General features: G+C 35.6%; 1 protein-coding gene and 1 non-coding gene across 2 annotated transcripts; one reads left to right on the forward strand and one right to left on the reverse strand.

The window, feature by feature from the left end:
* Nucleotides 1-26,534, forward strand: Pank3 (pantothenate kinase 3). The gene is made up of 7 exons (XM_076856362.1): nucleotides 1-320; nucleotides 10,552-10,904; nucleotides 11,781-12,034; nucleotides 14,115-14,291; nucleotides 16,747-16,870; nucleotides 19,249-19,374; nucleotides 20,188-26,534. Exons 1-7 carry the CDS (start codon nucleotides 293-295, stop codon nucleotides 20,236-20,238), a joined length of 1,113 nt encoding a protein of 370 aa, XP_076712477.1. The 5' UTR covers nucleotides 1-292; the 3' UTR covers nucleotides 20,239-26,534.
* Trnas-uga (transfer RNA serine (anticodon UGA)) lies at nucleotides 7,657-7,729 on the reverse strand. The gene has a single exon. It is a non-coding gene; the product is annotated as a tRNA-Ser (tRNA).
* Nucleotides 26,535-27,657: the final 1,123 nt, after the last annotated feature.

Consider the following 27,657-nt stretch of genomic DNA (forward strand, 5'->3'; position numbering starts at 1 on the left):
GCTTGGGGGACCGGGGCCTTTTGTTCCGAGCGGCTGAGGGGGGCCCCGGAGCGGCGAGGCCGGCGGCCTTCCCCAGCGCGCTCGGTCCCGGTCGCCCCTCGTGGGGGTGGGGGGCCGCCTCCTGGGCCGGGCGTCGCCCCAGGCGCCGCTGCCCCGCCCTAGGCCCGCCCCGCCCGGCCTGAGGGGAGGAACCGGCCGGGCCTCGCGGCGCGGCCCTGCCAGCTCCGGAGTCGCCGCCGCTCTTCCCCGTGCTCCGGACCCGAGGCTTCCCCTCGCTCCTCAGGCCGACGCCATGAAGATCAAGGATGCCAAGAAACCCTGTAAGAACAGCTCCGGGGCCCGCCGGGTGGGGAGGGTGCCCCTGGGCCGCATCTGGAATCCTCTCGACGGAGCGGCCTGCTTGCGAGCCCGGCGCTGCGAGCCCGCGCCCAGGCGGGAGCGCGGCGGAGTGACCATGGGCAGCCCGGGCTTCGAGGCGGCGGCCCCCTGCACCCCTGTGCATGCTTGGCGAGCGCCCGCCGGCTCAGCCCTTTCCGCCACTTCTTCCTCGACGTCTGAGAGCGTGCAGGAGGGAGTTTTTGATTCGGGTTTTGTCATACGAACTGCCGTCCCCTGTTGCAGCTTGAAGTCCGTTGGGAACGAGGTGGCCGTGGATATCAGCGAGGAGCGATTACCATCCTCTCCCCCAACCCACCCCCCCCCCCCCCCCCGGCTTCCGGGCTTCTTGTGTCCTTGAAATCCGGGTGGGTTCCTGGGAGTTGTTAACTGTTGCAATTGGATCTTTTAACCATTCGAGCATGTAAGCTGCCATTGGGCAAATTGTCTCTTGGCTCTTTTTTGTTTAGAATACCAACTAGTTAATGTTTGTTTTAGAAAACCTAGGTAAGCAAAAAAGATCAAAAAACACCCAAATTTCCACCACCTGGAGCAAACCACTATTAATGTTATGGTGAATGACCGCGGGGATTTTTCGTTAATCGTGTATGCATGTACTTTTAAAAAAACAGTTCTTAACTGTGCTGTTAAATAAAAGCCAATCAGGGCTGGGGTTGTGGCTCAGAGGTAGAGTGCCTGGCATGTGTGAGGCGCTGGGTTCAATCCTCAGCAACACATAAAAATAAAATAAAGATTAAAAAAATACAAACTTTGGGATCATTGGTTTATAAAAAAAGCCAATCAACTTTCAATTTCTTTCATTTGTTTTTTATCTTTTTAAAATCCTTTTATTTATATATTTGGCTATTTAATTTCTCAGCCATTATGATTCTCACATTTTCATTCTCCCAGAACAAGTAGGAATGTTGGGATTCATGCTTTTACCTTAGAATTGTATTGCCATTTTGTAATTTTTACAGTTTCATGTGATCCTCCCAAATGTTTTAAGAAATATCCAGCTGTAAAAAAAAGGGTGGGTGGACATTACTAATTTTCCTGCCTTCATTGTCCCCAGGGTTCTTGTAAACCTCACAGGACAAGCGGTCTGTCAATGCACCCTGAAAACTAATTGTTATTCAAATGAGAGATGATTTAGTCTTAATGTTACAGATGCATGAATTTATTTAGCCTCCAGAGTAACTTTTCCAAGGCTCCTCCAACCAACCTTGTGCTAAGATTTAGCCTCCAGAGTAACTTTTCCAAGGCTCCTCCAACCAACCTTGTGCTAATGAGGTCCAGTTGGCTCAAAGTTCAGTGTTCTTTCTCCAGCACCCATAGGGCCATAGTCTGAATATTTGAGACAACACAACTCTTATCTGATAGCTTTTCTGCTAATAAATTTCTTTTTTCATGATGATTTCTGATAATAGCTGAATTCTTGTGTATTGTTCAAGGAGTCTAGTGATTTGAAGGCTCAAGTGACAATGTAGAAACACTGGTAGTTTACAGTTGCTGAATTAAACTAAGACATCCAACAGATGCAGTAACTTGGACATCTTCCCTTAACGTACACTTTTTCTCTCTTAGAATTTCCATTTAGTGAAGAGTTATGACATTCATATTCTGAGTTGTCATCTTTGCCTTTGTTATGATAGTGATTTGATTGTGTAGATTTAGGCAAACTAATCAGATATGAATATCATCTCTTTCAAAAATTCAGAAAAGATTGTAATGATTATTAAAAATTTAAATTTTAGGTTAAGAAATAATACCTATTTTAAAATTAGGTCAATTATTACTACATGATATACCGAGATTGTTAATTTTTAAAAATAGAGATATGATGAAAAACTGATCAGTTAATATGTTTAAATGTTGAAAATAACATTTGCAGTTTTTATATGGGTAAGAAGGTGCCTACTAAGTTCTTCAGAGTAAAAAGTAGAGCATCTAGTTTTAGGATGTGTGGGAAATAAAATACCTCAAACCCTTAACTGTCCTGAAAATATTTATAACCTAAGAGGTGTTATTCCTATTTTTTAAAAACAAGTTAATCATTGTTTTTTATCTTTTGAATACTTTTTTTGTAATAAGATTTACTGACAGTCTGTGGAAGGCATTATTTTTCTTTGTATGGTTAAACAAATGGCTTTGCATATTTTCTTATATCAATCACTTAAGTATTAGAAAACATTACTTTTAGATATGTCACCAGTCTACTACCAGGTTGTAAACCAGATGCATATCTTAACCAGATATTTTTTAAGGAAATTGGTTCATCATTTGGATTGTATAACTAAAAGAGTAGCATTTGAAATTATGCTTTACTTCAACCCCAGAAGAAGGAGAGTCAGTTAGTTGTGTTCTTTTGTACCTCTACTGACATGATTTCTTTTTTTAAAAAAAGAAAAATACTTTTTTTAGTTGATGATGGACCTTTATTTATTTATTTTTATTTATATGTACGCTGAGAATCTAACCCAGTGCCTCACACATGCCAAGCAGGTGGCTCTACCACTGAGCTACAACCCCAGCCCTTGATATGATTTCTTAAGATATAGATTTTTCAATGTTTTACTTGTGTAGCTGGATTAACAAGGTGATAGATAGTAAAAAGGTGATGAATATATTTAAAGGCCATATAGTGTGGGTTTCAAATTGGTGCTCTGCTAACCCAGCTGATAAGGGCTTTGAAGTTTTTGTTAAGCACAAAGAATTGTACAACATATATATGCAGTCTGCTTCCATATAATTTCACTTGTTTGTAAGTTTGGTTAAGAATTGTTATTTCCAGTAGAATAAAATCATTTGGAGTTAATAGGTTCCAATATGGCTATCTTAGAAATAAGTAATTTACTTTAAAAAAAATTACTCAAAGTTTTACAAAGGAATCTTAATACTGAAGGTTTGAGAAATTGGGTGTTTTCTTAGTCTCTCACAAAACGCTGCAGTTTTTATCAACAGTGATTGTTAAGTGTAAAACATCTTTGGGGTTGTGGCTCAGCAGTAGAGCGCTCGCCTAGCACATGCAAGGCCCTGGGTTCCAGATCTCAGCACCATATAAAAATAAATCAATATATTGTGTCCAACTAAAAATAAATATTAAAAAAAAAGAGTGAAACATCTTTTATCTTAAGAACTCAAAGCATATCTGAAATTTACCAGATATGTCCATTTTAGAATTTTGTTCCTTAAAACACCCCATAATGATTTGAATATTTTTAGTATTTAGGTTCTCCTTATGTCTAAATTAAGTTTAAATTCTGTTTTGATATAGGATCCCTTTGGGCTGGAATCTGCATGGAATCAGTAGTAGTTAAACAGCTCTTCAGTGCCTTTCCCCTACTTCCTTAATAAGATATCAAACTTGACTTGTTAGAAATTTACTGTCTGTCCTTCTGGAGATATCTTCTGTTTAATCATTTGAAAGGGTAATTGGGCATGCAAATTTTTCCATTTGTGTACATGACCTACCTGGTAAGGAAGATGATAATTCTTGGTAGCACTCTGTACTTGTGGTGGTGGGATATTTTTGTTGTGTGTGAGGATCTAATGGCAGTTCTCTGTTGCGACCAGTTGAGACATAGAATAAAAGCCGTTACTTGTTTTGAAGGCTGAATAACAGTGCTTATTTATATTTATGGAATGTGTTTTGCTTGCTTTGTAAATATATATTTTTTAATATTTTTTAGTTGTTGATGAACTTTATTTTATTCATTTATTTATATGTGGTGCTGAGAATAGAACCCAGTGCCTCACATGTGAAGCAAGTGCTCTACCACTGAGTCACAACCCCAGCCCTGTAGATATGTATTTTTTTTTCACTTGTTTTATCTAAAAAGAAGAAATGTTTAGATTATATGCAGTAATTAGGCTAGTTATGCACTGATCACCTTCAAACTGTCCTTTCTGTTAGCCTGAAGTGGCAAAGCTGTAGATGTACTTCCTTGATTTCTTAGGAAATTGTTATTTTTGTTAGTTCATGGAGCTCTTATTAGTTGGGCCTATGGTTGTACTTAATGCCCTTATGTTTACCTCATTTTCATTATAACTGACAAAACTTTGAGTTTCATTTCCCTCCCTTAAATCCACCCCCCCACACACACACAAAATGGTAAGGTAAGGATTTTCATAATACATTGGAAAGGTGTAGTGTTACATATGACTGGAGGCTGAGGCAGGAGAATCACCAGCCAGGAGGTTAGCTGAGAATCTGTCTCAAAATAAAAAGGATTGGAGATGTATCTGAGCAGTAAAGTACTGCTTTAATCTCTGGTTCAATCCCCAATACCACGTACTAAAATCCACTAGAAAATACAGAAGTTGCTAAATGTTGGGTGTCGCCCCCCCACAACAAGGGTACCTGGGAGACCAGCCTATCATCTCGGAGGCACCAGCTGTCGGAACCAGGGTAGTGAAGCACACTAGACCAGCTAGTGTCTCCTGGGCTGAGCAAGAGGGTTAAGTGTCTCCACCCAGCCTGCCATCCAACCTGGCCCACAGTCACATCGGGAGATGCCGTGAAGGTGCAATAATCTCAACTTTATTGTGTAAGGGACGAGGTTATATAGTGATAGGAGGGAGTAAGAAAAGACTAGCAAGAACCAATAAGGGGCAGTTACGTCAGTATCACTAAGGGGCCTAGGCAGATTTCAGATTAAACCATTAGGCGGGACTAAGGTCAAAAGCCCATGCCCGGGCTAAAAGCCTGTGAACACCAATCCAGCCAGGTCACATATACGAAAATGCTAACCCATGAGTCCGCCTCAGCCAAACACCCAATAATGGCCGCGGTCCCAAGGGAGGTAGAAGGTCCCAACAGTTGGGAGTGGATCATGTTTGAGATTTTGTCTTTTGTGTCCTTGTTACCTTCCTCTTGAGACTTTTTGGGAAGGTGAGGGGTACCAGAGATTGAACTCAAGGACACTCAACCACAGGGCTTTTTCTTTTTGTATTTTATTTAGAGACAGGGTCTCACTGAGTTGCTTAGCTCCTTGCTATTGCTGAAGCTGGCCTTAAGCCCGTGATCCTCCTGCCTTGACCTCCTGAGCCACCTCTCCCAACTATGATTATTTCTCTGGCATAAGGAAACGAATTCCAGAATTTGCTAATTTGAAAGAATCTATGCAAAAGGTAGCTCTTACCAACTTTTTTTGTTTTTAATTGAAGCTAGTGGCAGGGATGAGTTCTGTTTTCGGTCCCTACCTTCCTGATTTTAAAAAGAAAGTTATCATAAATCTGAACAACAGATTTAACATGCTGTAATAACATAACTTTATTCTTATTTTTAGTCCCCCCCCCCAACACACACAGCACAGTGGAGATCATATCCAGGGCTTGTGTATGGTAGGCAAGTACTCTACCCCTGAACTACATCCTGGACCCTTTTTTTAAAATTTGGGACTGGGTCATGCTATTTTAATGATAATTGTACCTAAGCAGTGGTTTTCTTTCTCTGTGAAAGAGTAAGCAGATTAACACTTAAAAAACAGACTTTAAAAAACAGGATTGTTGTCAATAGGGAGACAGAGGGAGGGACCAATCACATATACAAATGAGACTTTCTGCTGCCTGTTTAAGAGAGTGTTTTTAATCACCTTCTCTACCACCACGAGAATTATAGAGTGGTCACCATCATGCACTGAAATAACACTCTCCTGAACATTTTCCAGTAGTTCTCTAGAGTCATCTTCTGTGCATGTGTCTTTATAACACTTCACTGCATGCATGATGGGGTAGTCAGTATAAGTCAGAAACCTGGCTACCCATTCATAGCCATAGAAAAGTAGATTATTTCTTGTTCCCTAGTATTTATTAAACTTGAAATATTTGTCTAGACAATTTTCTTTGAACTTTAGTTCATGGTTTGTATAAGAATTAAAAGTTCTTCATGGAACTGTTGAGCTGGAGGGTTGCTTTCAAAAACATGCATATTGGGTTATTTATAAACCTGGGGCCTAATGCTCCTGGCTGAGAATAAAAATGGCATGAACTTTGAACCTACTAGGTCTTTGTAGTTGATACCCTCAGTGACATTTTTCTATTTGTATGGTATATATTCAGAATATATCTGACACTTTTGTTTGACATTAGGCACAGAGAAAAAATCCATAATTGGTTTTAAATGTACTTTGAATTTTGAAAAACAGGTATTTGGCTTTATGGTATCTCACCAGGTAGAAAATATCTTATTACAAAATGTCTTTTATGTGGCAATAGTGATTTCCACCCCTCCAGTGAAATTTTATAGAATCAAGTGTCAATCAGAATTCATTTTTTCAGGGTGGGGGGTGTGCCGGGGATTGAACTCAGGGCTCTTGACCACTGAGCCACACCTCCAGCCTTATTTATTTATTTATTTGTTTTAGAGACAGGGTTTCACTGAGTTGCTTAGCACCTCGCTAAATTATTGAGGCTGGCTTTGAACTCTCAATCCTCCTGCTTCAACCTCCTGAGCCACTGGGATTATAGGCATGGGCCACTGCGCACAGATAGAATTCATTTTGTTAGGTGATTTCAGAAAGATTCTGTTGTTTTACTCAATGCTTATTGGAAAGTGTCCTTATTACATCTATTTTCAACAGATTTGGGTCAATTCTGAAGGAATCTTCTCTGATTTATTGTATCAGTGTATCCGCTCTTGTTTTCTTTTGAGTGTGTTTCACAGCAAATTGATGTAGATTTCCCCTTCTGTTAGTATTACTGTTTCCCACTACTGGTTATTGGAACAAAGGGTAGGGGCTAGGGTCAGGGAAGTGATCTGTAACTTCTTAAGTTAATTTTTTTTCTACCTCTGAGCTATACCTCTACTCTTTTAACATTTTTGAATATTGAGACAGGGTCTCACTCAGTTGCCCAGTTGGGGGCATCAAATGTGCAATTCTCCTGTCTTGTCCTCCCAAGTCACTGGTTTCATAGATTTGACCACTGCCACAGCACCCAACCTACATGACTTTCTTAAAGCAGAAATTCTAGATTTCATGAATAAACTGAAAACAAAACTTAGTGATACCACCTTTCTTTATACCTATGGATACATTACTATATGGTTTCTGTAAATGCCTGCTGTTTGTTTCCAGAGTGTGTTATTCATTTAAGATGGATTGTATCGCTAGTAACTTTACAAAATTGAGGAAATTCAGTCAAATTCTTCTGCATATATTGCTTATCTACACCAGTCTATATAGGTGATGTAAAAGTGCTTGTTTAGAATTTTGCTCCTCTATGCTTCCCAAGCATGTAAAGTCATTTTATTTTTAAAAAGCCTTTTTTTGTGTGTGGTGGTGGTAGTGGGGATCGAACCCAGGGCCTTGTGCATTCAAGGCAAGCACTCTACCAACTGAGCTATATCCCCAGACAAAAAGACTTTCTTTTTTTGATTGTTTTTAATGTAGCTCTCAATTTTCAGTTTGGATTTCAAACCAAAAAAACAAGCTTTTTCTCCAGAAGATAATGGGAATTATTTCTCACATTCAAAATCACTAATTTATTTGTTTTAAATAATTATATATGATAGTGTAATGCATTTGTGTACTTTGATATACATAGATGGGATATAATTTCTCATTTTTCTGAGTGTACATGTTGTAGAATCACATTGGTTATGCAGTCACATATATACATAAAATAATAATGTCTGTTTTGTTATACTATCCTTCCTATCCCTACATACAAAAACATTAAAAAGATAGTGCACCATGATCAAGGGAAGGGTTTTCATCCCAGGGATGCAGGATTGGTTCAACATATAGAAATCAGTAAGTGTAATCCATCATATTAATAGACTTAAAAACAAGAATCATGATTATCTCAATAGATGCAGAAAAAGCATTTGAAAAAAGAGTACACCTACATGTTCAAAACTCTAGAAAACTAGATAATAGCAACATACCTCAACATTGTAAAAGCTCTCTATTCTAAACCCAAGGACAGCATCATTCTAAATGGAGAAAAATTCAAACCGTTTCCTCTAAAAACTGGAACAAGACAAGGATGTTCTCTTTCACCACTTTTATTCAACATCATCCTTGGAACTCTAGCCAAAGCAATTAGACTAATTTTAATAAATGTATAAATTTTGGAATACAGAAGTGTGTAAAATCCTCTAGTTAATCATTTTTCCTGTTTTCTAATGTTACACATGTATCAAGTAAGTAAAATGTATTTTTATTTTTTATTTTTTTTAAGAGAGGAAGAGAAGAGAGAATTTTTAAAATATTTTTCAGTTTTTGATGGACACAACATCTTTTATTTTTATGTGGTGCTGAGGATTGATCCCAGCATGTCCACACCTGCCAGGCGAACGCATTACCGCTTGAGCCACATCCCCAGCCCAGTAAAATGTATTTTAGAAACAATAGAATTTTAGAATTTTCTTTTGACGATTTTCACATAAAAACTGTTTAATATTTTGTTGTCAAGCATTTTGTGATCCATGTATCTTAGTTATTATGTTATTTTTGATTCTCTATCATAGTGGTTGAGATACTAGAGAAAGCAGAAATAGACTTTTCTAGGGTGAAATCCTGTCATTTTTTTTTTCATTACAATGTCTCTGTCACTTTATAAGTTTGACTTTAAGCAAGATTGTGATGTGTATCATCTGTGATGTGAACACACTAGAACAACTTTATAATAGGGATGTTGAGGGTTGAATGAGTCCATACATACATTAGCATATTTATGACATATAATGAATACTCAGTAAAGTCAACTCTAGTTTTTTATGGAAACTTAAAACAGTTGTGCTTTAAACAAAATATTACCTTGTACCTATATAAGGATCATGACTGATAAATGTGAGAAAATCACATCGTAGAACTGAATGCTGAATGTCATAGCATGAGGGATGAGGTGACCCAAACCAGTGATTCTCAAATGCTGTGTAGATCTAGCTAAAGCAGAGTCATTAATGAAATAATACCTCGGTAGGTTTTGTTCTACTAGATGTAAGATAACTTGGCCTCTCTTTCCAGCAACATCTTAAGTACCTCTTGTCTTTGCTACCCCCTGCCACTAAATAAGCTTTCTAATTTGTAGCTAGACAGTACTACTTTCCTGCTGAGAATTCATGTACAGTGCCCTGAATTGTCCAGATTCAAGTTCAAGCCCCTTTGCCTAACCTGCGATGCCCTTTGTGATTGGGCCCTATCTGTTGAACTTCAGTGTTCCTGATTACCTAACCATAAGGATATTTGTGTGTGTGTGTGTGTGTTTTGCTGGGGATTGAACCCAGGGCCTTATACGTGCGAAAGAAGCACTGTACCAACTGAGCTGTATCCCCAAGCCTGATTACCTAACCATATTGAATTATTCCTATTTGCCTTTGGATAGACTGTTGTTATTGTTTTCATTCCTTTACATTTAAATAGAGGCATAGAATTTAGGATTCCTTCTGTTGGCCAGTACTGTATATGTAACTTTATTTTGACTCTCTTGTGTGTTTGTATTTATATTCCTCTGCTAGATTAAACTCTCCTGGAGGGCAGAAAATTTTTCTTACTCATTTTACTTTTTTATTACCAGGGGTAGTGTAGCTACTTAATAATTATCTACTGAAGGGAATTAAGGAAAGTAATATTCAGAGATGTTAATAAATGGCTTTTCAGTGTTATATAGCCCAGTTAGTGAGAGTTCAGTTCCAGACCTGAATGATACTGTCTTAATGTACTTGTCCCTGAGTAGACTTGCCTTCAGCATTATTAACCACATGTACCAGGGAAACTTAGTAACGCTCAACAAGCAAAGAAAAAGGTTTCTTTTTAAGAGAGCATATTTCCCATGAGTTACTTGACATGCTTATGGACCAATTTTATTATACTAAAGTCTTTTAGAAAGAGAAAGCTGTTCCAGCCTGAGGTGAGGTGACCTATTTATTGAAACAAAATTAGTTCAGATTCTTCCTATTTCCTGGGGCATGTGGTGAGTATTTAATAAATGAAAAGGAGTGCCTATCAGAGCAGGAATGAAAAGGCCCTGGACCATCTCTTAAGTATAAGATTTTAGAAAATGTACAAATAAAACTGAAGTTGAAAAGTGAGTTATATGTGGTAGCATCATTTTTGACTGAATGCATGATTCAGGATAAATGAATTTTGTGACTGATTACTCTTTCCTAATTTGCATTTTTTGGTATCAAGGTATATATTTGTTTTCATTATTTTTTTTAATTCACAGCTTTCCCATGGTTTGGCATGGACATTGGGGGAACTCTAGTAAAGCTCTCATATTTTGAACCTATTGATATCACAGCAGAGGAAGAACAAGAGGAAGTTGAGAGCTTAAAAAGTATTCGGAAATATTTGACTTCTAATGTAGCATATGGATCCACTGGCATTCGGGATGTACACCTTGAACTGAAGAATTTAACACTCTTTGGCCGAAGAGGGAACTTGCACTTTATCAGATTTCCAACCCATGACCTGCCTACTTTTATCCAAATGGGAAGAGACAAAAACTTCTCAACATTACAAACGGTGCTATGTGCTACAGGAGGTGGTGCTTACAAGTTTGAAGAAGATTTTCGCACAGTAAGTATCTATTACTCAAGAATATGATATTCTAGACCATACAGACAAGTAAATTCTAAGTAAAAGTTCCATACATTGTAGTACTTTCTTTCCTAACCTTAAATGAATTTCAGAGACAAACTCTAAACTATAATATAAGACAGAAAATTATAGTGTTTTCATATCAGTATGAGATTAGGTGATATGATTATACCAGGGGACAAATGAAGTAGTTAGTGCTTGCATCCATATGTAGATTCATCATGAACAATACCAAAGATACAAATGCCAGATGGTTATGGTATGTTTATTGAAGAATCAACTCCATAAGTGGCATTGATTTTGGTGACATCATATTCCAATATTCTGAATGACATTAAAATTCCAAACAGCAGAGGCACAGTTGAGCCTAGTGAATATTCCTTACCGTGTGAAGAATTCTTTGGGTTTATACATATTAGGTAGGGAGGGGGAGGTAAGTGGATAAAATACTTTGTGCTTACATAGACACAGGTAATCATAAATAGATTTTCCTACTGCCACCACAAAAATGTCTGGCAAAACAGTTAAAGAAAGTGCAGCAATGGGATGATGCTTCATTTTTCTGCAGAACTGTTCTACCATTGCAATGTCTGGCTAAATATCAGTTTGGTGCCTGCCTTCTCCCCATCTTTTGAAAACTAAAATGTCCCCAGAGGTAATACTGCTTTCAATTGAGAATCAAAGGATAAAAATCTGAGGAATTTTCACACTAAACTAACAAAAATAAATGAAAATATGGGAGTAATGGTAATGAAATTTTGTAGAGTATGTGAAAATTATATAGTATAGTCAAGTCGGGTATTTTGAATGTTGTTCTTTTTTTTTTTTTTCAAATTTTTGTTAATTTTTTCACAGATTGGAAACCTCCACCTGCACAAACTGGATGAACTTGACTGCCTTGTAAAGGGCTTGTTGTATATAGATTCTGTCAGTTTCAATGGACAAGCAGAGTGCTATTATTTTGCTAATGCCTCAGAACCTGAGCGATGCCAAAAGATGCCTTTTAACCTGGATGATCCCTATCCATTGCTGGTGGTGAACATTGGTTCAGGAGTCAGTATTTTAGCAGTCCACTCCAAAGATAACTATAAACGAGTGACTGGGACAAGGTAGCAACCTTTTTGGTCTTATTAAAGCAGCATTCATATATTCATATTGTTTTAGTGTATGTGTTTGTGTGTGTTGAAGATCAAACCTAGGTTCTTGCACATGCTAATAATAAGCAAATGCACCATCACTGAGCTGTGCCCTTGATTGTGAAATCAGTATATTGATACTAGTTTCACCAGGGAAATTACATGTATTTGGGCAATAGCAAAACAAAATATGACATAAGTTAAAACGTTGGAGATAATATATTTTTATAAGGCTCAGTTAAAATTAAAATTTTTTAAATGTTTATATTATTGGTCAGCCTCAGTTAGCATCAAAATTTCCATAATGGTGACTGATTATTTTTTTCTTGTAATGATTCCAATAATGTTTTTTCCAGAGTTTAAAAGAAGCACATTTGCTGGAAGTGACAATATATTTATATTTTGTTTTTTTTCCAGAGCATTTTTTCCCCTATTTTCAGTTTTCTGTAGATACATTGTTAAGTTTAAACCTTGCTATGTGCTAAATAGATTTGCATTTAAACTACAGCATTGGGTAACCTTGTAAGTATTTTTATAGGATGAATTTAATGTGAGCTTCTTAAGGAATAAAATTAATGTTCCCAAATAGTCTTCAAGAGCTTCTGTAATACCTGAAATGTGAATGTGAAGAGATTTAAAAATTTTTCCTTATGATTCTCTTATATACTTTATCAACTTTTAAAGAAAGGTGCAAACTCCCATTTAGTCAATCAGAGAAGAAAGATTTGGAGGTATTTTAGATTGGTTTGTGGAAAAAGCTCATGTTTTAAAAGTGATACTCCTGTTTGATTGATAACTTAAATTAATTAGTACTTTGTTTGTTTGTTTTTGTACTGGGGATTGATCTCAAGGCCATTTGACCACTGAGCCACATCCCCAACCCTTTTTTGTATTTTATTTAGAGACAGGGTCTCACTGAGTTGCTTAGTGCCTCACCATTGCTGAGGCTGGCTTTGAACTTTCGATCCTCCTCCCAAGCCACTGGGATTACAGGCGTGCACCGCTGCGCCCAGCTAGTACTTTATTTTTTATGGTGGTTGAGGTTCAGCTCCAATGAAACTGCCAAAGTATCACAAGTATTTCCTATTTGGGGGGTTACTCTGAAAGATAGAAATTCAGTCTTTTAACTACAGTAGGATTCGGGTAGAACTTGCTAGAAATTTAGGTGAAATTCGGGAGCAAAGATTTTGAGTTTAGAGAATAGGTATGACTTAATTTTGTGAGCATTTCCAAAAAATAGTAGTACCAAGTAAATTTCTGTCATTAACATAATGACAAGCTAGACATAAATTTCCTCATGGTATTTGTGTTGGGGTCATGTTAGATGTTAATATGTCTTACAGCATACTGTATATATTCTTTTTTTTTTTATTATTGTAGATGGACAAATATCTTTATTTTGTTTATTTTTATGTGGTGCTAAGGATTGAACCCAGGGCCCTGTACATTCTAATCAAGCACTCTACCACTGAGCCACAACCCCAGCCCCTGTATATATTTATTCTTAAGTAGCCAGATATCCTAGAAATCTTTCTGTATTGTGTCAGAGTCTTACTTTGTACATGTGTGGGCTTTACCTATAACATAAATTTCCAAAAATAGGATTGCAAATGCTTTTTTGCAATATGAAGTATATCCTCTGAATGAGTAGGACTGTTTTTCACCCTCACCAGCAATAGATCAAAGTGCCTTTGTATTGATTTCAACCCTATCTGGTAAGTAAATTTGCCTTCCACAAAATCATTTCTTGGAAACAATTTAAAACCAGTTTTTCTCTTTTAATTCATATAGTACTTTTTTTTTTTTTTTAACATTTTCAGTGCACACACAAAAATATATTTTTGGCAACTACAAAGTATTGAATTGAATAGCAAGAGATTTTTCCCTCTTTGGTTTGTTTTTTGATTTGACAAGTTTGATTTACCAGTTTTTCTTGCGTTTATTCATTATGTTGATATTTCAGTACTTCAGTAAATGAATACTGTACTCTTTCACTTTGGAGAAAGAAACAGTATATAAATGCAACTTAGCAAATTTTCTTTATTCTCTTTAGCCTTGGAGGGGGTACCTTTCTGGGTTTATGCAGTTTACTGACTGGCTGTGAAAGTTTTGAAGAGGCCCTTGAAATGGCATCCAAAGGCGACAGCACCCAAGCTGACAAACTGGTCCGTGATATTTATGGAGGAGATTATGAAAGATTTGGTCTACCAGGTTGGACTGTCGCATCTAGGTAAGTTTAATGCTTATGTTCTTCAAGTTGCTTATTTAGCTTTTGGAAAACAGTAGTTTAAGGGAGTTGTAAGGGTGCTTTTTCTTACCCTGTTTAGGTTCCAAACTTTGAACATTGATATAGTTTAAGAATTAAATGTACATTAAGAACTTTACCCTGAGTGCACCTAGTAAGAAATCACTTGTGTTTATTCTGAAGAATCCTTCCAGTATTGCTCTGTGCAAATACAAATATATATCCTCATCATCCTTATTCAAAAGGTTGCACTATTATGGCTTGCTGCATAAACTCTAAAGTAGCTAGAGGTCCTAGAAAACTCCCCATATCATATTGTCATTGTATACATGTAGGCTTATCTGTAAGATAAGTTCCTAAAAGTAGGAATTCAGATGCTTTTTTGCAGTCTGCAGAGTGCCCTCCACAGAAGCAGTACTGTTTCACTCTGACCCACAAGAGATCATAGTGCCTATTCATTTTCCTTGTAGATTCCCCAGTAGTCTGTCGTCAAACTTCTGAATTTTTGCTAATCTATTAAGAGAATTGGCACCTTAGAATAATTTTTACTTTGCGTTTCTCTTAGAGTAAGTGAGGATAAGAATCTTACATGTTCTTTTCTGTGAGTGATTGTTCTTGTTCTGTTTTTCTGTTGGATTGTTACACAGTTGAATTTATCAGTCTTTTCTTTCATGGCTTCTGGATATTGATTCATAGTAAGTAAGTCTTCCGCATTCCAAATATATAAAGGAATAAACCCTTGTTTTCTTCTGGTACCTTAGTGGTATTATTTTTATATTTTGATCTTTTAATTAATATAAATTTTTACTTATAATTTATAGTTTTACATGCAATACAGATCCATTTTGCTTTTTTTCAGAAGGCCCTGACACCTACTAGTCCTTCTATTTATTCTGCTAATGTCAGAATATCATATACTGGCTTTTTTTCCCATTAAACCAGCACTATACTCTTAGATTCATAGAAACATAAAAATGGCTTTAATATCCAGAATGGCTGGTCGTCCACATTCCTTATTTAATTTTCCATATGAACTTTATAATCATTCTCTTTAGAAAAAAATAAGAAAGCTTATTTTTTTATTTTTGGAATTTCATTACAGCTTATATATTAAGTTTGGGAAAAGTCTTATTTATGTGTATAAGTTGCATTTTAAATTTATTCCTAAATAATTTTTGTTTTCTCATCTGCCATTCTCATTTCCCATTATATTTTTTAACTGGTTATTGCTTATACACTCCAAGTTTTTTGTCAGGGCATCCAGTGCCCTTTAGTGGTAGTCCTTAGTGGCTTCTATTACCTTGCACAAGTGCCCGTCACTTTTGATTTCATAGATGTTTCTCAGATCTCATTTCTGTGTGCCTGTAACCTTTAATTGCCTCTGCCTAGGATTTTCCTTCTCCTTTTTTTCTGGTTAATTTACTGTTCCTTTTACAATGGAAAATCTTCCCTCATGCCTTCTCAACTCTTTCTTCTTACCACAGGATCTTTTTTCCTTTGTGTTCCCAAGGTAGCCTGTGGTTTGGTTTTGCATATTTGTATTTTTCCTGTTAAAATTAGTGCTTCTGTTGCTCTCTCGTCCTCTGTCTAGGCCTGCATTGTCCATAAGATTACCTCTAACTTCACGTATATCAAACCTTGGAGTGCGGTTAGTGAATGCCTCATGGTGAAATGACTATATATTTGGGTATATTGACTTAAATAAAATATACCATCAAGATTAATTTCACCTGTTTGTTTTTACCTTTTTAAATATCGCTAATAGAAAATATGAAGTTACATATGACTCGTATTTTATTTTATTGGATGTTGCTTGCACTAGAACCAGACTACTTCCTTTGTGTCCCTAGCACAATGCTTGGTATGTCATAAATGCTTATTGTGATTAAATGAAATGGAATTTGACATTAAAGCTGAGATATTTTTGAAAACACTTTGAATTTTTAAAAGTAAGTCAGAATGTACTTTTCTATTTTTTATTGGCTTCCTAAAACAATAGCCATTTAATTTCACTGTTAAGTTTAAATGTAAATGATTTGGTAATCTTTGCTTCTTTGTAACAACTGTGTTTTTGTTTGTTTTTTCTTTTTTTAGACTTAATTTTAACCTTAAAAGATACTACTTTGGTTTGTTTGGGTGGGTGTTTGAGTTTTTTTGTGGAGTTGGGGATTTGGGGGTTAGGAGCATACTGGGGGTTGGATTTAGGGCCTCACAGAGGCTACGATAGTAGTATAGTATTTACTACTGAGCTACACCCGCAACCTCCTTATGTAGATTTTTGTTAGTTTTTATCTTATCCCATCCCCAGTTAGTTTTTATCTTATCTCTATGTATTTTTACTCGTTAGGTTCTAAGGTTACAAAATTATGGCGATTATAGATACATATACTAATGTTGCTTGTTGGCAGTGGATTTAACCTTGTTTTTCATTTCTCTGCAGTTTTGGAAATATGATTTATAAGGAGAAGCGAGAATCTGTTAGTAAAGAAGATCTGGCAAGAGCTACTTTAGTTACTATCACCAATAATATTGGCTCTGTGGCACGAATGTGTGCTGTTAATGAGGTAAAAAGAAGAAATTTTAAGTTTATGAAAAACATAAATTGGAGTTTTTTGTGCATCTAACAGATCTTCCTTTGTTTTCCTTAACAAGGCCTCTAGAATTGAGATATGTATTAAATCCCTAAACTCTAAATTAAATAATGTTATTTGCCCGATTGTTTTATTAACTTGAAAGACAGTTAATTGACAGATAATTCAAATTGAAGTAGGGCTGGGGATGTGGCTCAAGCAGTAGCGCGCTCGCCAGGCATGTGTGCGGCCCGGGTTCGATCCTCAGCACCACATACAAAGAAAGATGTTGTGTGGGCCGAAAACTAAAAAATAAATAAATATTAAAATTCTCTCTCTCTCCCTGTTTTTAGAAAAAAAAAAAAAATTGAAATAGAACAAGTAAACAAATTACGTTTTATATTTACCCAAAAACCTTTTCAGAAATACACAGCCTAAATCTCCTGAGGATGAAAAAAAAAATATCTAATAATCCTTGGACCTTTTGACATAGCTAATTATTGATAGCATTTTTCTGCTGTTAACGTAGCATTCACCTAGAGAAGTCCTTGGATGTGTTCTTGCTGCCCTCGGCTTCTTTACAGTGCTGCCTTGTTGCATATGGATCAAGCAGCATTGTACAGGGCTATGAAGGCACCAAGACTTGTTCTTCATGTGGGAATGAGTGATGTGAACTGCTCGCTCTGTGACAAGGATATGCTGATAGGCCAGCCACATGGCTGGGGTGTTTTTATTTGGAAGAGAATAAGTGTAATTCCACCATCATACAACATATTTGCCCATTTAATTTTTACAAATGTCAGGTACTTCAAATGGATTGGAAACTTCTTCTTGAAGGAACCCTTCATTTGTTCATTCACCTATTTATTAATTGATTAAATACTTATAAAATACCATGTGCCAGGCATTGTTCTAGGCACTCGGAATTTGCTATATTTGTGAAGCAAACAAAGATGACTGACTTTGGAACTTACATTTAGTGACATATTCAGTAAATTGTTTAGTGTGTATTGAGTGATAATGCTATTTAAAAAAAAAAAGGATAAGAATTCAGTAGGGCAAAGAGTGGCTAAGGACAAGTTGCTGAGTAATTGAGTGAAGGCTTTCTAGAAAGTGTAATCATTATATAAAGTTTTTTAAGAACAAAAAAAAAATCTTTTTTGACCCTAAGGCAAATTTAGCCGTGCATACTGATATTTGGGGGAGAGAGGCTCTAGCAGAGAAAACAAGTGTGTAAACTCTCTGAATAATTTAAATCCAGACTCTTGGTCAGGTGCAGTGGTGCATGCTTGTACTCAGCAGCAAAGGAGACTGAGGCAGAAGGATCACAATTTGAGGCCAGCCTTATCAACTTGCAAGACTGTCTTTAAAAGGTGTGGGAATGTGACTCAGTGGTAGATCACCCCAAGTTAAACCCCAGTGCCATCAGGGGGGAAAAAAAGTTCAGACTCTAACTTTAAATGTCCTAATTACAGTGTAGTGAGTGGTTAGTGAGATTTGGGGAATATTTCACTTTGAGGGCTGACAATAGTCTGGGACCTTTATGAGTAGGAACATTCTGGACATTCCAATACAGGTTTCCTCAATAGCGGCACCTAAAAAAAACTAACGATTATGGAATCATAACAGAATGAGTTGATGGGTCAGTCTGGGATCAGAGAATGGGATTGATGGTGTGTATGTTGCACATGCTTTGCAGCATACTGGCCATGTTTGCAGTTGACCTTAAATACTTTTAAAAATACTGTCCCTTTGGGCTGCGTCATAACTCAACAGATCCCAGGCTTGGCACACTCCAGGGCCTGGGTTCAATACCCAGCACCAGTTAAAAAACAAGCCACTTTTCCTTCGTTTGATTTAGTTTATCTCATTAGTAAGAGATCTCCAGATTACTTGTCTTGAATTATTTGTTGGCCACTTTTAGTAATAGATCACTTTTTTGTTGTTGTTGTTGTTGTTGTTTTTTGTTGTTGTTGTTGTTTTGAGTAGACTTAGAGCAGCTTTTCAGTAAAACTCAGTGTGGAAAATACAGAGCTCCCACACTTACCCCCTTCTACATCTCCCCCACTATCAGCATCCCCCAACAGAGTGGTGTGTTTGCTTGTAGTCCATGAATTTGCATTAACATTTCATCATCACATGAGTCCATTCTTTACATTAGGTGTTGTACATTCTTTGGGTTTTGACAAATTTATAATGACCTGTCCAACACTAACTAAATATTGAGGATTATAGAGCTTTATGCAGGAATATACTGGGTACTAATTCAAGGTAGTTTAGAGTTTTTAAATAACAATTTTGTAAACCCTTTGTATTACAAAATCTATTTAATAATTCTTTTACAAGTCACTATGTTTGTTGTTTTCTTTTAGAAAATAAACAGAGTTGTCTTTGTTGGAAACTTTTTACGTGTCAATACTCTGTCAATGAAACTTTTGGCATATGCACTGGATTATTGGTCCAAAGGTCAATTGAAAGCATTGTTTCTAGAACATGAGGTATGGCAAAATGTTTTGTGCTTTCATAGTGTGCTTTGAGGTGTAAATTTGATATGTTGCTTTTTACCTTGCTATTTATAATTGTTACTGCAGTAGAAGACTGACTCCTTTACTTCAGTTTTAACTGAGGGATGGGAGTCCTGCTTGTAGAATTTGTGGGTGTTTTGTTTTGTTAAATTGTTTGTTTCTTGATCCCCCATTAACAAATGTTAGGTGTGTGTAATACAAAAATAAACAGTTTCCAGGCTAGGATATAGCTTAATGGAGAGCACTTTCCCAGCATGCAAGAGGCCCTAGGTTTGATCCCCAACACTGTAATCTGAGCATTAGCAGTTCACATCATATTTTGAGTTCAGTGAACTTCTATCTTTTTATAGTAATCAAAGACAAATATTGTATTATTATAAATTAACAATTAACAATATAGGCTCAAAGTATTATGTGCTTATAAGCATCCATGTCTCGTCAGTGCTCTCACTGTACAGGTCAGAATGATATGATACACTCTTGTGCAATTCTATGTGTCTTGTCAGGTCCATGGGAACTTTGTTCATTGAGTAGAAAGGGCACAGAATTGCTTTATGGTGTTAGAAACTTGAATGTCTAAAAGTCACACTTATTTCAGGAGTGTGTGTGTGTTATGTATATGAAAATGCACTCTTAAGAAGCTTGTATAACAATATGGCAATTGGAAATGCAGTTTATGGAACAGATATATGATACATAAATATGGTTTTTAGTAAGTGGTTAGCATTGTATGGTAATTTTAAAGCTGCACTGTGTGTTTAAACAGTTTTTTTAAAAATCATACAGGGATACTTTGGAGCAGTTGGTGCACTTCTTGGGCTGCCAAACTTCAGCTGAAACATCAGAAATTTCTCTGCTAATGAATGTCATCCAAGAGGAACTAAAACCAGAGGCATTGTAATTGCATTATTTATCCTTGGGAACCAAAGGATAAAAGAGTTTCACTATTCCTGTTAATTTTTTAAATGTCAGAATGGAAAGCTCATGAATGCCATATTAAAAGAGAGAGCTCTGTAACATGAAGTATTGTCAAAGTGTTTTCCCTTCTGTATATAGCCAGTGTTCTTTAAATGCAATATAGCCTGATTATTGAGCTTCCTCTCAGAAAGATTTTCTATTTATTTTATGTAGCCAGCATTGTAGTACTATATGCTCAAGATACGAATCTTAAAGTCTCAGAAATGTTTCACTTATGAAAAATAATTGATTTTGAATATTTGTTTTGAATCCGTTTTATGCATTTTGATTACAAGTGAGCAGACAGTAATATACCCAGTATGAAAATTTATTTAATGGCAATCAGAGATGATGATTTTATGTGATTTTAGAAATGTTAAGGCAATATTAATTATTGTATTTTTTCTAACACATCCTTCTTAAAAAAAGCATGTTCTATGTGATCTTTGCCCAGAAGTATAACTTTCCTCAAATGCCATTTATTTAACTAAAATACTATTATTATATGTTACCCTGAATTTCAGAATGAATCTAGGAAAATGCACCTGTCTGGTGACATCACACTTTCTGTATTTTTAATTTAATCAACACGTTGAAATGTTTGTATCTTTAAATTGAAAGTTTACTTATTTTGTAATCTGATGAAGTCCTTAAACTATTCAAATGGGATATGATTTGAGTGAATCAATAGTTCTGTGCTGTTTTTACCACTAAATTATCATGCCCAAAGTTAACACATTGCTTATTCAATATGAACAATGAAAGCTAAAGATTCTATTCTATTACAAACAACAACAGAATCATATTTATTCCAAATGGGTGTTTTCAAATATTGAGAGTCTGAGGCAGTATTGCAGAATTATAAAATAATCAGTGTTTCCTACATTTGGTAATAAAAGCAATTGTAGTTTAAATTTTTAAAATTATTTTGCCTGGAATTTATTCTCTGTTTTGAATTCATTTTTTTTAATGTTATAAAAATTATCAGCTTTTACATTGGCAGTAACATTTTGGTGGCTCAGTAGTTCAGTGATGTTGTTCAAGTCTGTTGCTATCAGTTTGGAAAGTGGAAAGACCTGGGGGGGATGATTCACCTCTGTACATTACCAGCAAATCTGGATGTACTTAGAAGACTTTAGATGTTAAATTTTAGAGTGTTACCATGTGTTTTTACAGATCCCAGAGTTGTTCAGTAGACTGTCAAGAGATACTTCATGAGGATATTTTTCCATGTGCTTTTCACATTTTGTACTCAAACATTTAAAATTCAGTTTACCTAAAGACACAAACATATGAATAATAATAGTATTTGTGGGGTGGGCATGGGAAAGGTCTTGTTGTAATTTTGACTTTTCAGAACTTTGAATTCAGATTGCTCAGTAGCCATTCTAAAGATGTTCTGATCACATTTCTTGCTTTAATGTTTCCCTTGGCGTGACTGGCTGTTTCAGCTGAAATGCCATTGAGTTCATTTTAAATGTTTCTAATTTGGGTATTTGTACAGATAACAATATTCCCAAATGACAGTTACTAATTTTTTACCTGTAGGTTTACTGCAGCCTTTAAGAAAAAATGGGATGGTCATAGTGTTTAAGTTAATTTGATCACTATACTTTGGTTAGTATAGGACCATGATTCATAACATTTTATCCTTTGAAACTGAAATTACCTGCTAAAATGCATGTGAAGTGAGCTACCATCTCACCACTATTGATCTTTGGCTTTTTCCATATGTAATATAGAATAACTGGATTGATAAGGGGGAATGCACAAAAGTTGCTGAAGCTGGCCTCAAACTTGTAATCCTACCACTTCAGCCTCCAATCACTGGGATTGTAGGCATTATAACACCATGCCTGACTTAAACCTTATTTTCTAGTGATTTTAAAAGGTAAGAAGCAAATGAAATTAATTTTGTGTTTTTATTTAACAGTATATCCATTATGTTATTTCAACATGTACTCAATTAAAAATATATTGTTTTTTTGTTTTTTTTTTTTTTTTTAATCTTTAGTGTTCAAAGTCTGTGTGTATTTTACACTTAAGCAAAGCTCAGTTCAGACTGACCACATTCCAAATGTTTAGTAGCCACACGTGGGTAGTGGCCACTTTAATGGATGTGCATTTCTAGAACTACCTCTTAAAACTGAATACTATTGTATGTCTTTGTATGTGGGCATTTTAAGAATGTTTGAGGAGGAAAATTTTTTTAAATAGATAGGGATTAAAAATAACTTGTTTGGGCTAGATTGTTTTACACAGATGAGCTGTTTCTGACCACCCCAGAAATATCTTACATTTGATATCCTGTTATCTCAGTTTAGTATGATTTTCCTAGTGGTGCTGATAAAGCAAAATTTATGATTAGGTGACTTAATAAACTATTTCATGGTTGACCTTGCTACATACAGAAGGTTTAACTTTTTGAATTTAAATTTTGTCTTTAAAAATTTAGATCCAGGTACGGTTGCTTGTGCCTATAATCCCAGCTACTCTGAAAACTGATGGGGAAGATTGTGAGTTAAGGTTAGCCTAGGCAATTCAGCAACTTCCTATCTCGAAAAAACAAAAAGCTGATAACTTTTTCAAATGCAGAGCACACTGTCAGTTTGTTTTGGGCCTTGGTAAAGAATAGCAGATCTAGGTCTAGAAATTTTGTCCTCTACCAGTCCCCCAGAAAGGATTTCCTTTTCTCTAGAAACTAGTTAGAATTAATGGCTTTCAGTTTTATACCTAGACATCTCCAAAGACAAAGTATTAGTAGACTTGCCACAGGTAAGTTAACTTGGCAGTTCTTTGCTTGGCCTTTCTAATTTAAATAGGAAAACAGGTCGGCTCTTGTTTGGGTAAAGTCAGTGACCTTGCCAATGATTATTGAAGACCTGTCGAGAGGTTCCAGTTATTTGCTAAAGAGACTCTAAAAAATCCTGAGTTATAAATTTTTATAGTGCATATGTAATTGCTGTATTTTAAGTGCCAGTTCCTGGAAGACCAGTCCCATGGGTGGAATGATGGCAGTTCATGGGAAGCTTTTCCTCTTTTTCCAGTAGTTCATTACTTATAAGGTTGCATTCTTGGGTGGCCGGATTTCCTAAATGTCGTTTACAACCACTCTGTTAGAAACAAATGTTTTCATATTTGGTGTTATTGATCTTAATTCTGTTGAGCATTTTATGCTTTTTTGGTGTATTGCTTTTGAGAACTTAATGTAGAAAACTTTTAAGCCATTGTAAAACCTAGTAAAGGGATAATGAAAATGAGTATATATCATTTTGCGTTTAACTATTGTCTTGTGTGTGTAAGCAAAATGTTAGAAATACATTGCCTTTTTGTAATCATACTTTTTGACCTTTTTAACATGATTGCCATGAAATGTCAGTGGTGTCTTATTTCCAGCTAAGTTTGTTTATTCTGGCATGTTTTATTCTATCACTGAAGAAGTTAGCCAACTTTCTGTCATCAGATAATCTTAGTCTGTATTAACTGCCAGTGTTCAATATTTAAGAGAATAATTGTCTTAAATACTCTACTGAGCCTAATAATAATCAGTAAAGAGCCTAAATAATTTTTTTTTAAGTATTTAAAAGAACTTCTAAAAAGTTCAGCTGTCTTCTTAAAGTGGTCCTGTTGCTTGCAGCATTTGCATTATGTATTTAGTGGATGTAGAATCAAAATTTGTTATGATTTCAAAAAACTGTTCTAGTCACTGGTCTAACCTCTTGCAATTTGTCAAATTGGAGAATTGGGTTGTTGACAATGGGAAATGCCTCATTATCAGGATCCTGAGAAGATACTTGCTTCCTTCATAGCAGTATTGGGGATGACTAAAACAATATTTTCAGATATTTGGTATTATGTTTTTGAGTTAATTTTTAGTGCTTACATAATATTTTTGTAATTGGTACATAATTTTTATTGGTACGTGTTGACATGTATTAGGTTTGGGATTCTCGCCAAACCAATGAAATGAACTCTCATAATGTTATGTAACTGCCTATAATGACTAGGTAGATATTACCTTAAAGTATACGAAGGGTTTATATATGTTAAAGTATGTGTATACACTTCAAAATTATATGGGGATTATTACTCACTATATGAAAAGAAAAACATACCATTAATATTCATAGGACAGAGGATGTAGACCCATAGTACACATGCCTGGCAAGTATGAGACCCTGGATTCAGTCCCCAGTACTGAATTGGGAGGAGGCTTCCATGCTGTTAAACTCATAGACGTTGAAATAATAGGTATAATTGGGAAGATTTGTTTAATGATCTTCTTGAGCTTTTTCTAGTCGGTTGGTGGATTTTGGTTTTGGTTGTTTTCTTTAGTGGGAACAAATGTGGATGAATATGAACCCCTCTGGATTCATCACTTTTGTCCAACACAATTCAGAGCAAAAATTATAAATCAGGTTTGATTGTTGGCAAGTAAGTTGGAATGGATTACAATCTTCTATACAGCAAATATGTTGAAGACCTAAAATACTTTGTAGAATTGTCTTGAGAATGACTAGATAGACATGACTGTGACATTCCTACCTTTCTATTTTAGAATAAAAGTGGCAGTGAGCTGACACTGGAGTTTCGGGTACTTCCATTAGTTCTGAGTGATATGTTTAGTTAAATTTTTGATTTCTTTTTTCTCATAAGAAAATTTAAGATATCTTGATTTACTTTCTAGCTCCTTTTGTAGTCAAAGGTTATTTTTTCTTACAGATCTTACAGTAGCAACTGTCATTAGTTTTGTGTTTAAAAGAAGTAATGAGGAATGTATATTTCAATGAAGTAAGGTTAAAAATAAAATTTTTGAATTGTTTATGAAAATAATTCAATTCAAAAAAAAATAATTCGATTCTAGGATATTGCCTTTTTTTTCTTTTTGCTATTTCTAAGCATCTTTCGTATATTGCAGTACAAAAAGTTCCAGTAGCTTTCAAAGGAAACATTTTAGCTCTTCCATGATTTGTAAGGTATATCCAAGAAATGTAAAATAGATTGAGGTTATTTTAACTTTACATCATGTCAGAATTTCGTCTAGATAGCCTAGCAACTCAGTAGTTACCACAGATATTAAGCCATTTTGAAGTTTGCCACTTTTTTCCTGAGTGGCCCCTTATAGTTTACAACATTTAGAAGGGAAAGCTAACTTTACAGACCTAACACCAATATTCTAATCTCCTTGTTCCAAATATGATTAATGCCATTAGGCTGTAAGTAATGTTAAGATGGTTTTATCATTTTTATACATTGTGTGCATTTACTTTTTTTATTTGAACTACAGTGAACTCTGACATTTTAACTGAAGTTGAATGGCATTTGTCTTAATTTTGCTCAGTTAATGACCACATTGTATCTAGAAGATGTTTTAGGGACTGGAAATGTAGCTTAGTTGTAGAGCACTTGCATAGCATTCAAAAGGACCCAGATTCAATCCCTGGTACCAAAAATAAAAAGCAGATGCTTTTATATTCCAGTTTAGGAAATGTTTAGTTTGGGGATTAATTGTACTTAAGCATACCATTTCAACTTGAGTTGCCTTATTCTGTCTCTTGCATTATTCTTGTCAGATTTAAGCCTTTTCATGTCTAAATTCTTTTAACATTGAATCTGTAATGTAAAAAATGTATGATGTGCTACAAATTTTATGCATAATAAACTAAGTTATAACCTGCTGTAACCTGTAAAACATTTCTTGTAAATTTTGTAACTTATTTTTCCATTTATGTACAGTTTCTTATGTAAATTTTAAAAAATATTTGTTGTGGCCTGTTCTGTAAACATTCCCATACTCTTCCTTAATGCTTCTTTGCATGAAATATTGAATTTTGCTTATTTATTTGATAATAGCCATTAAACCAACTTAAATGTTTCTCCCTTTTCTGTAGTTTCTTTTTCTAATTTTGTTAAATTCTAAATTGTACCTTTTATGTCCTACTTTCCAAATAAATTCTCTTAAGTTGTTTACTATATGTATCTTTTTATTATTTGTCTTATTATATGTACTCCCACATGTCCTCTGTGATTAAATGTAAGGTGGTGGTTTTCACTGAAATTAACCATATTAGAATGTAAACTGAGAGCAAGGACTTTGTAAAGACTTGTTTACCTCTGTATGTCCAGTACCTGGTGCAGAGAAGCATTCAATGAATAAACACCATTGAACAAATAAATTATAGTGTCCATGTCTTTCTGGTCTGCCCACAAGAGGTAGAAACAATATAGTTTGTCACACCTTTTTCTGCATTAGAAAGCTTAAAGCTTAGTCCCTCAGAGAGTCATACCTTTGTGAAATTTTAAGGTATTTTTAAAATGTAAGTGCTTTTGTTTTTTCTTGAAGTGAAACCATATTGTCCTATAGCAGAAGTGAAGGCCTGCAGGAGTGGTTCTCAGGAAGTCTTGGATGGGCTCTTGCTGAGATGCCTCAACACATGGCCGTAGTTTGGTCTCAGAGCTTGGGAAAGGCATTTCCTCTAAACCAGAACTGTATTGCTTTAAACAGTCACTGCCTGTCAAATGTGAAAAAGGAAAGACTAATTTTTCTTAATATGTGAAGTTGGAAGTTTGTCCACTGTGTTTTCAAATTCAAGGGCTTTCTTGACTTCAGGCATACAAGAATGGTTAGGAACATGGTGAGTGAAATACATACCCTATTTGTTAAAATCATATAAGCAGAAATCAGGAAGCAAAAAAAAAAAAAAAAAAAAAGTTGGGTTGGGTTGGGTTTTGTTTTTTTTGTGTGTATTTTGGTCTTTTTGTGCCTGGGGATCAAACCCAGGTAAAGGGTCCTGGAGATCTTGTCTAAGGGAGAGGATGCTGTGACTAGATTTGAGGTGTCATTTAACTCCAAGAATCAAATACTGCAGTCAGTTGAAGGTAAACTACTAAAGAGCAAAAGTGTGCCACTACATGCCTAAGTGTAAGTGTTTCAAAATAGACATTGAATGTGGGAAGAAAAGTTTGGATTCTATCACAGACATTACTTTGAAAGGGAGCTGTTGTCATTGTCATTCCTCAATTGAGTGTATTATGTAAATAAATATTTCTGCATCTAAAATCTTGATCATTTCCTGTGCTACAAGTTTTATAAATTTTTTCTTTTGTAAGCTATTGCTATGTTTCTGGTTTGGGAGTTTGATTTTCCTTGAACTTTGAAAATCTGATGTCCCTGAGACTTATTTCTGTTAAAAATATACTTTTCACCAGGCGCAGTGGCACATGCCTATAATCCCAGTGGCTCATAAGGCTGAGACAGGAGAATCACAAGTTTAAAGCCAGCATCAGCAGTTTAGCAAG

Source organism: Callospermophilus lateralis, chromosome 5 (assembly GCF_048772815.1).
Source record: "Callospermophilus lateralis isolate mCalLat2 chromosome 5, mCalLat2.hap1, whole genome shotgun sequence".
NCBI classification, from domain to species: Eukaryota; Metazoa; Chordata; class Mammalia; order Rodentia; family Sciuridae; genus Callospermophilus; species Callospermophilus lateralis.

Excerpts from the sequence above, each read along its gene's own strand:
- Pank3 (XM_076856362.1), top strand. The coding sequence starts at position 293 with ATGAAGATCAAGGATGCCAAGAAACCCT. Across the intron at positions 10,905-11,780 it reads TTGAAGAAGATTTTCGCACA|ATTGGAAACCTCCACCTGCA; the intron begins GTAAGTATCTAT and ends ATTTTTTCACAG. Across the intron at positions 12,035-14,114 it reads AAACGAGTGACTGGGACAAG|CCTTGGAGGGGGTACCTTTC; the intron begins GTAGCAACCTTT and ends TATTCTCTTTAG.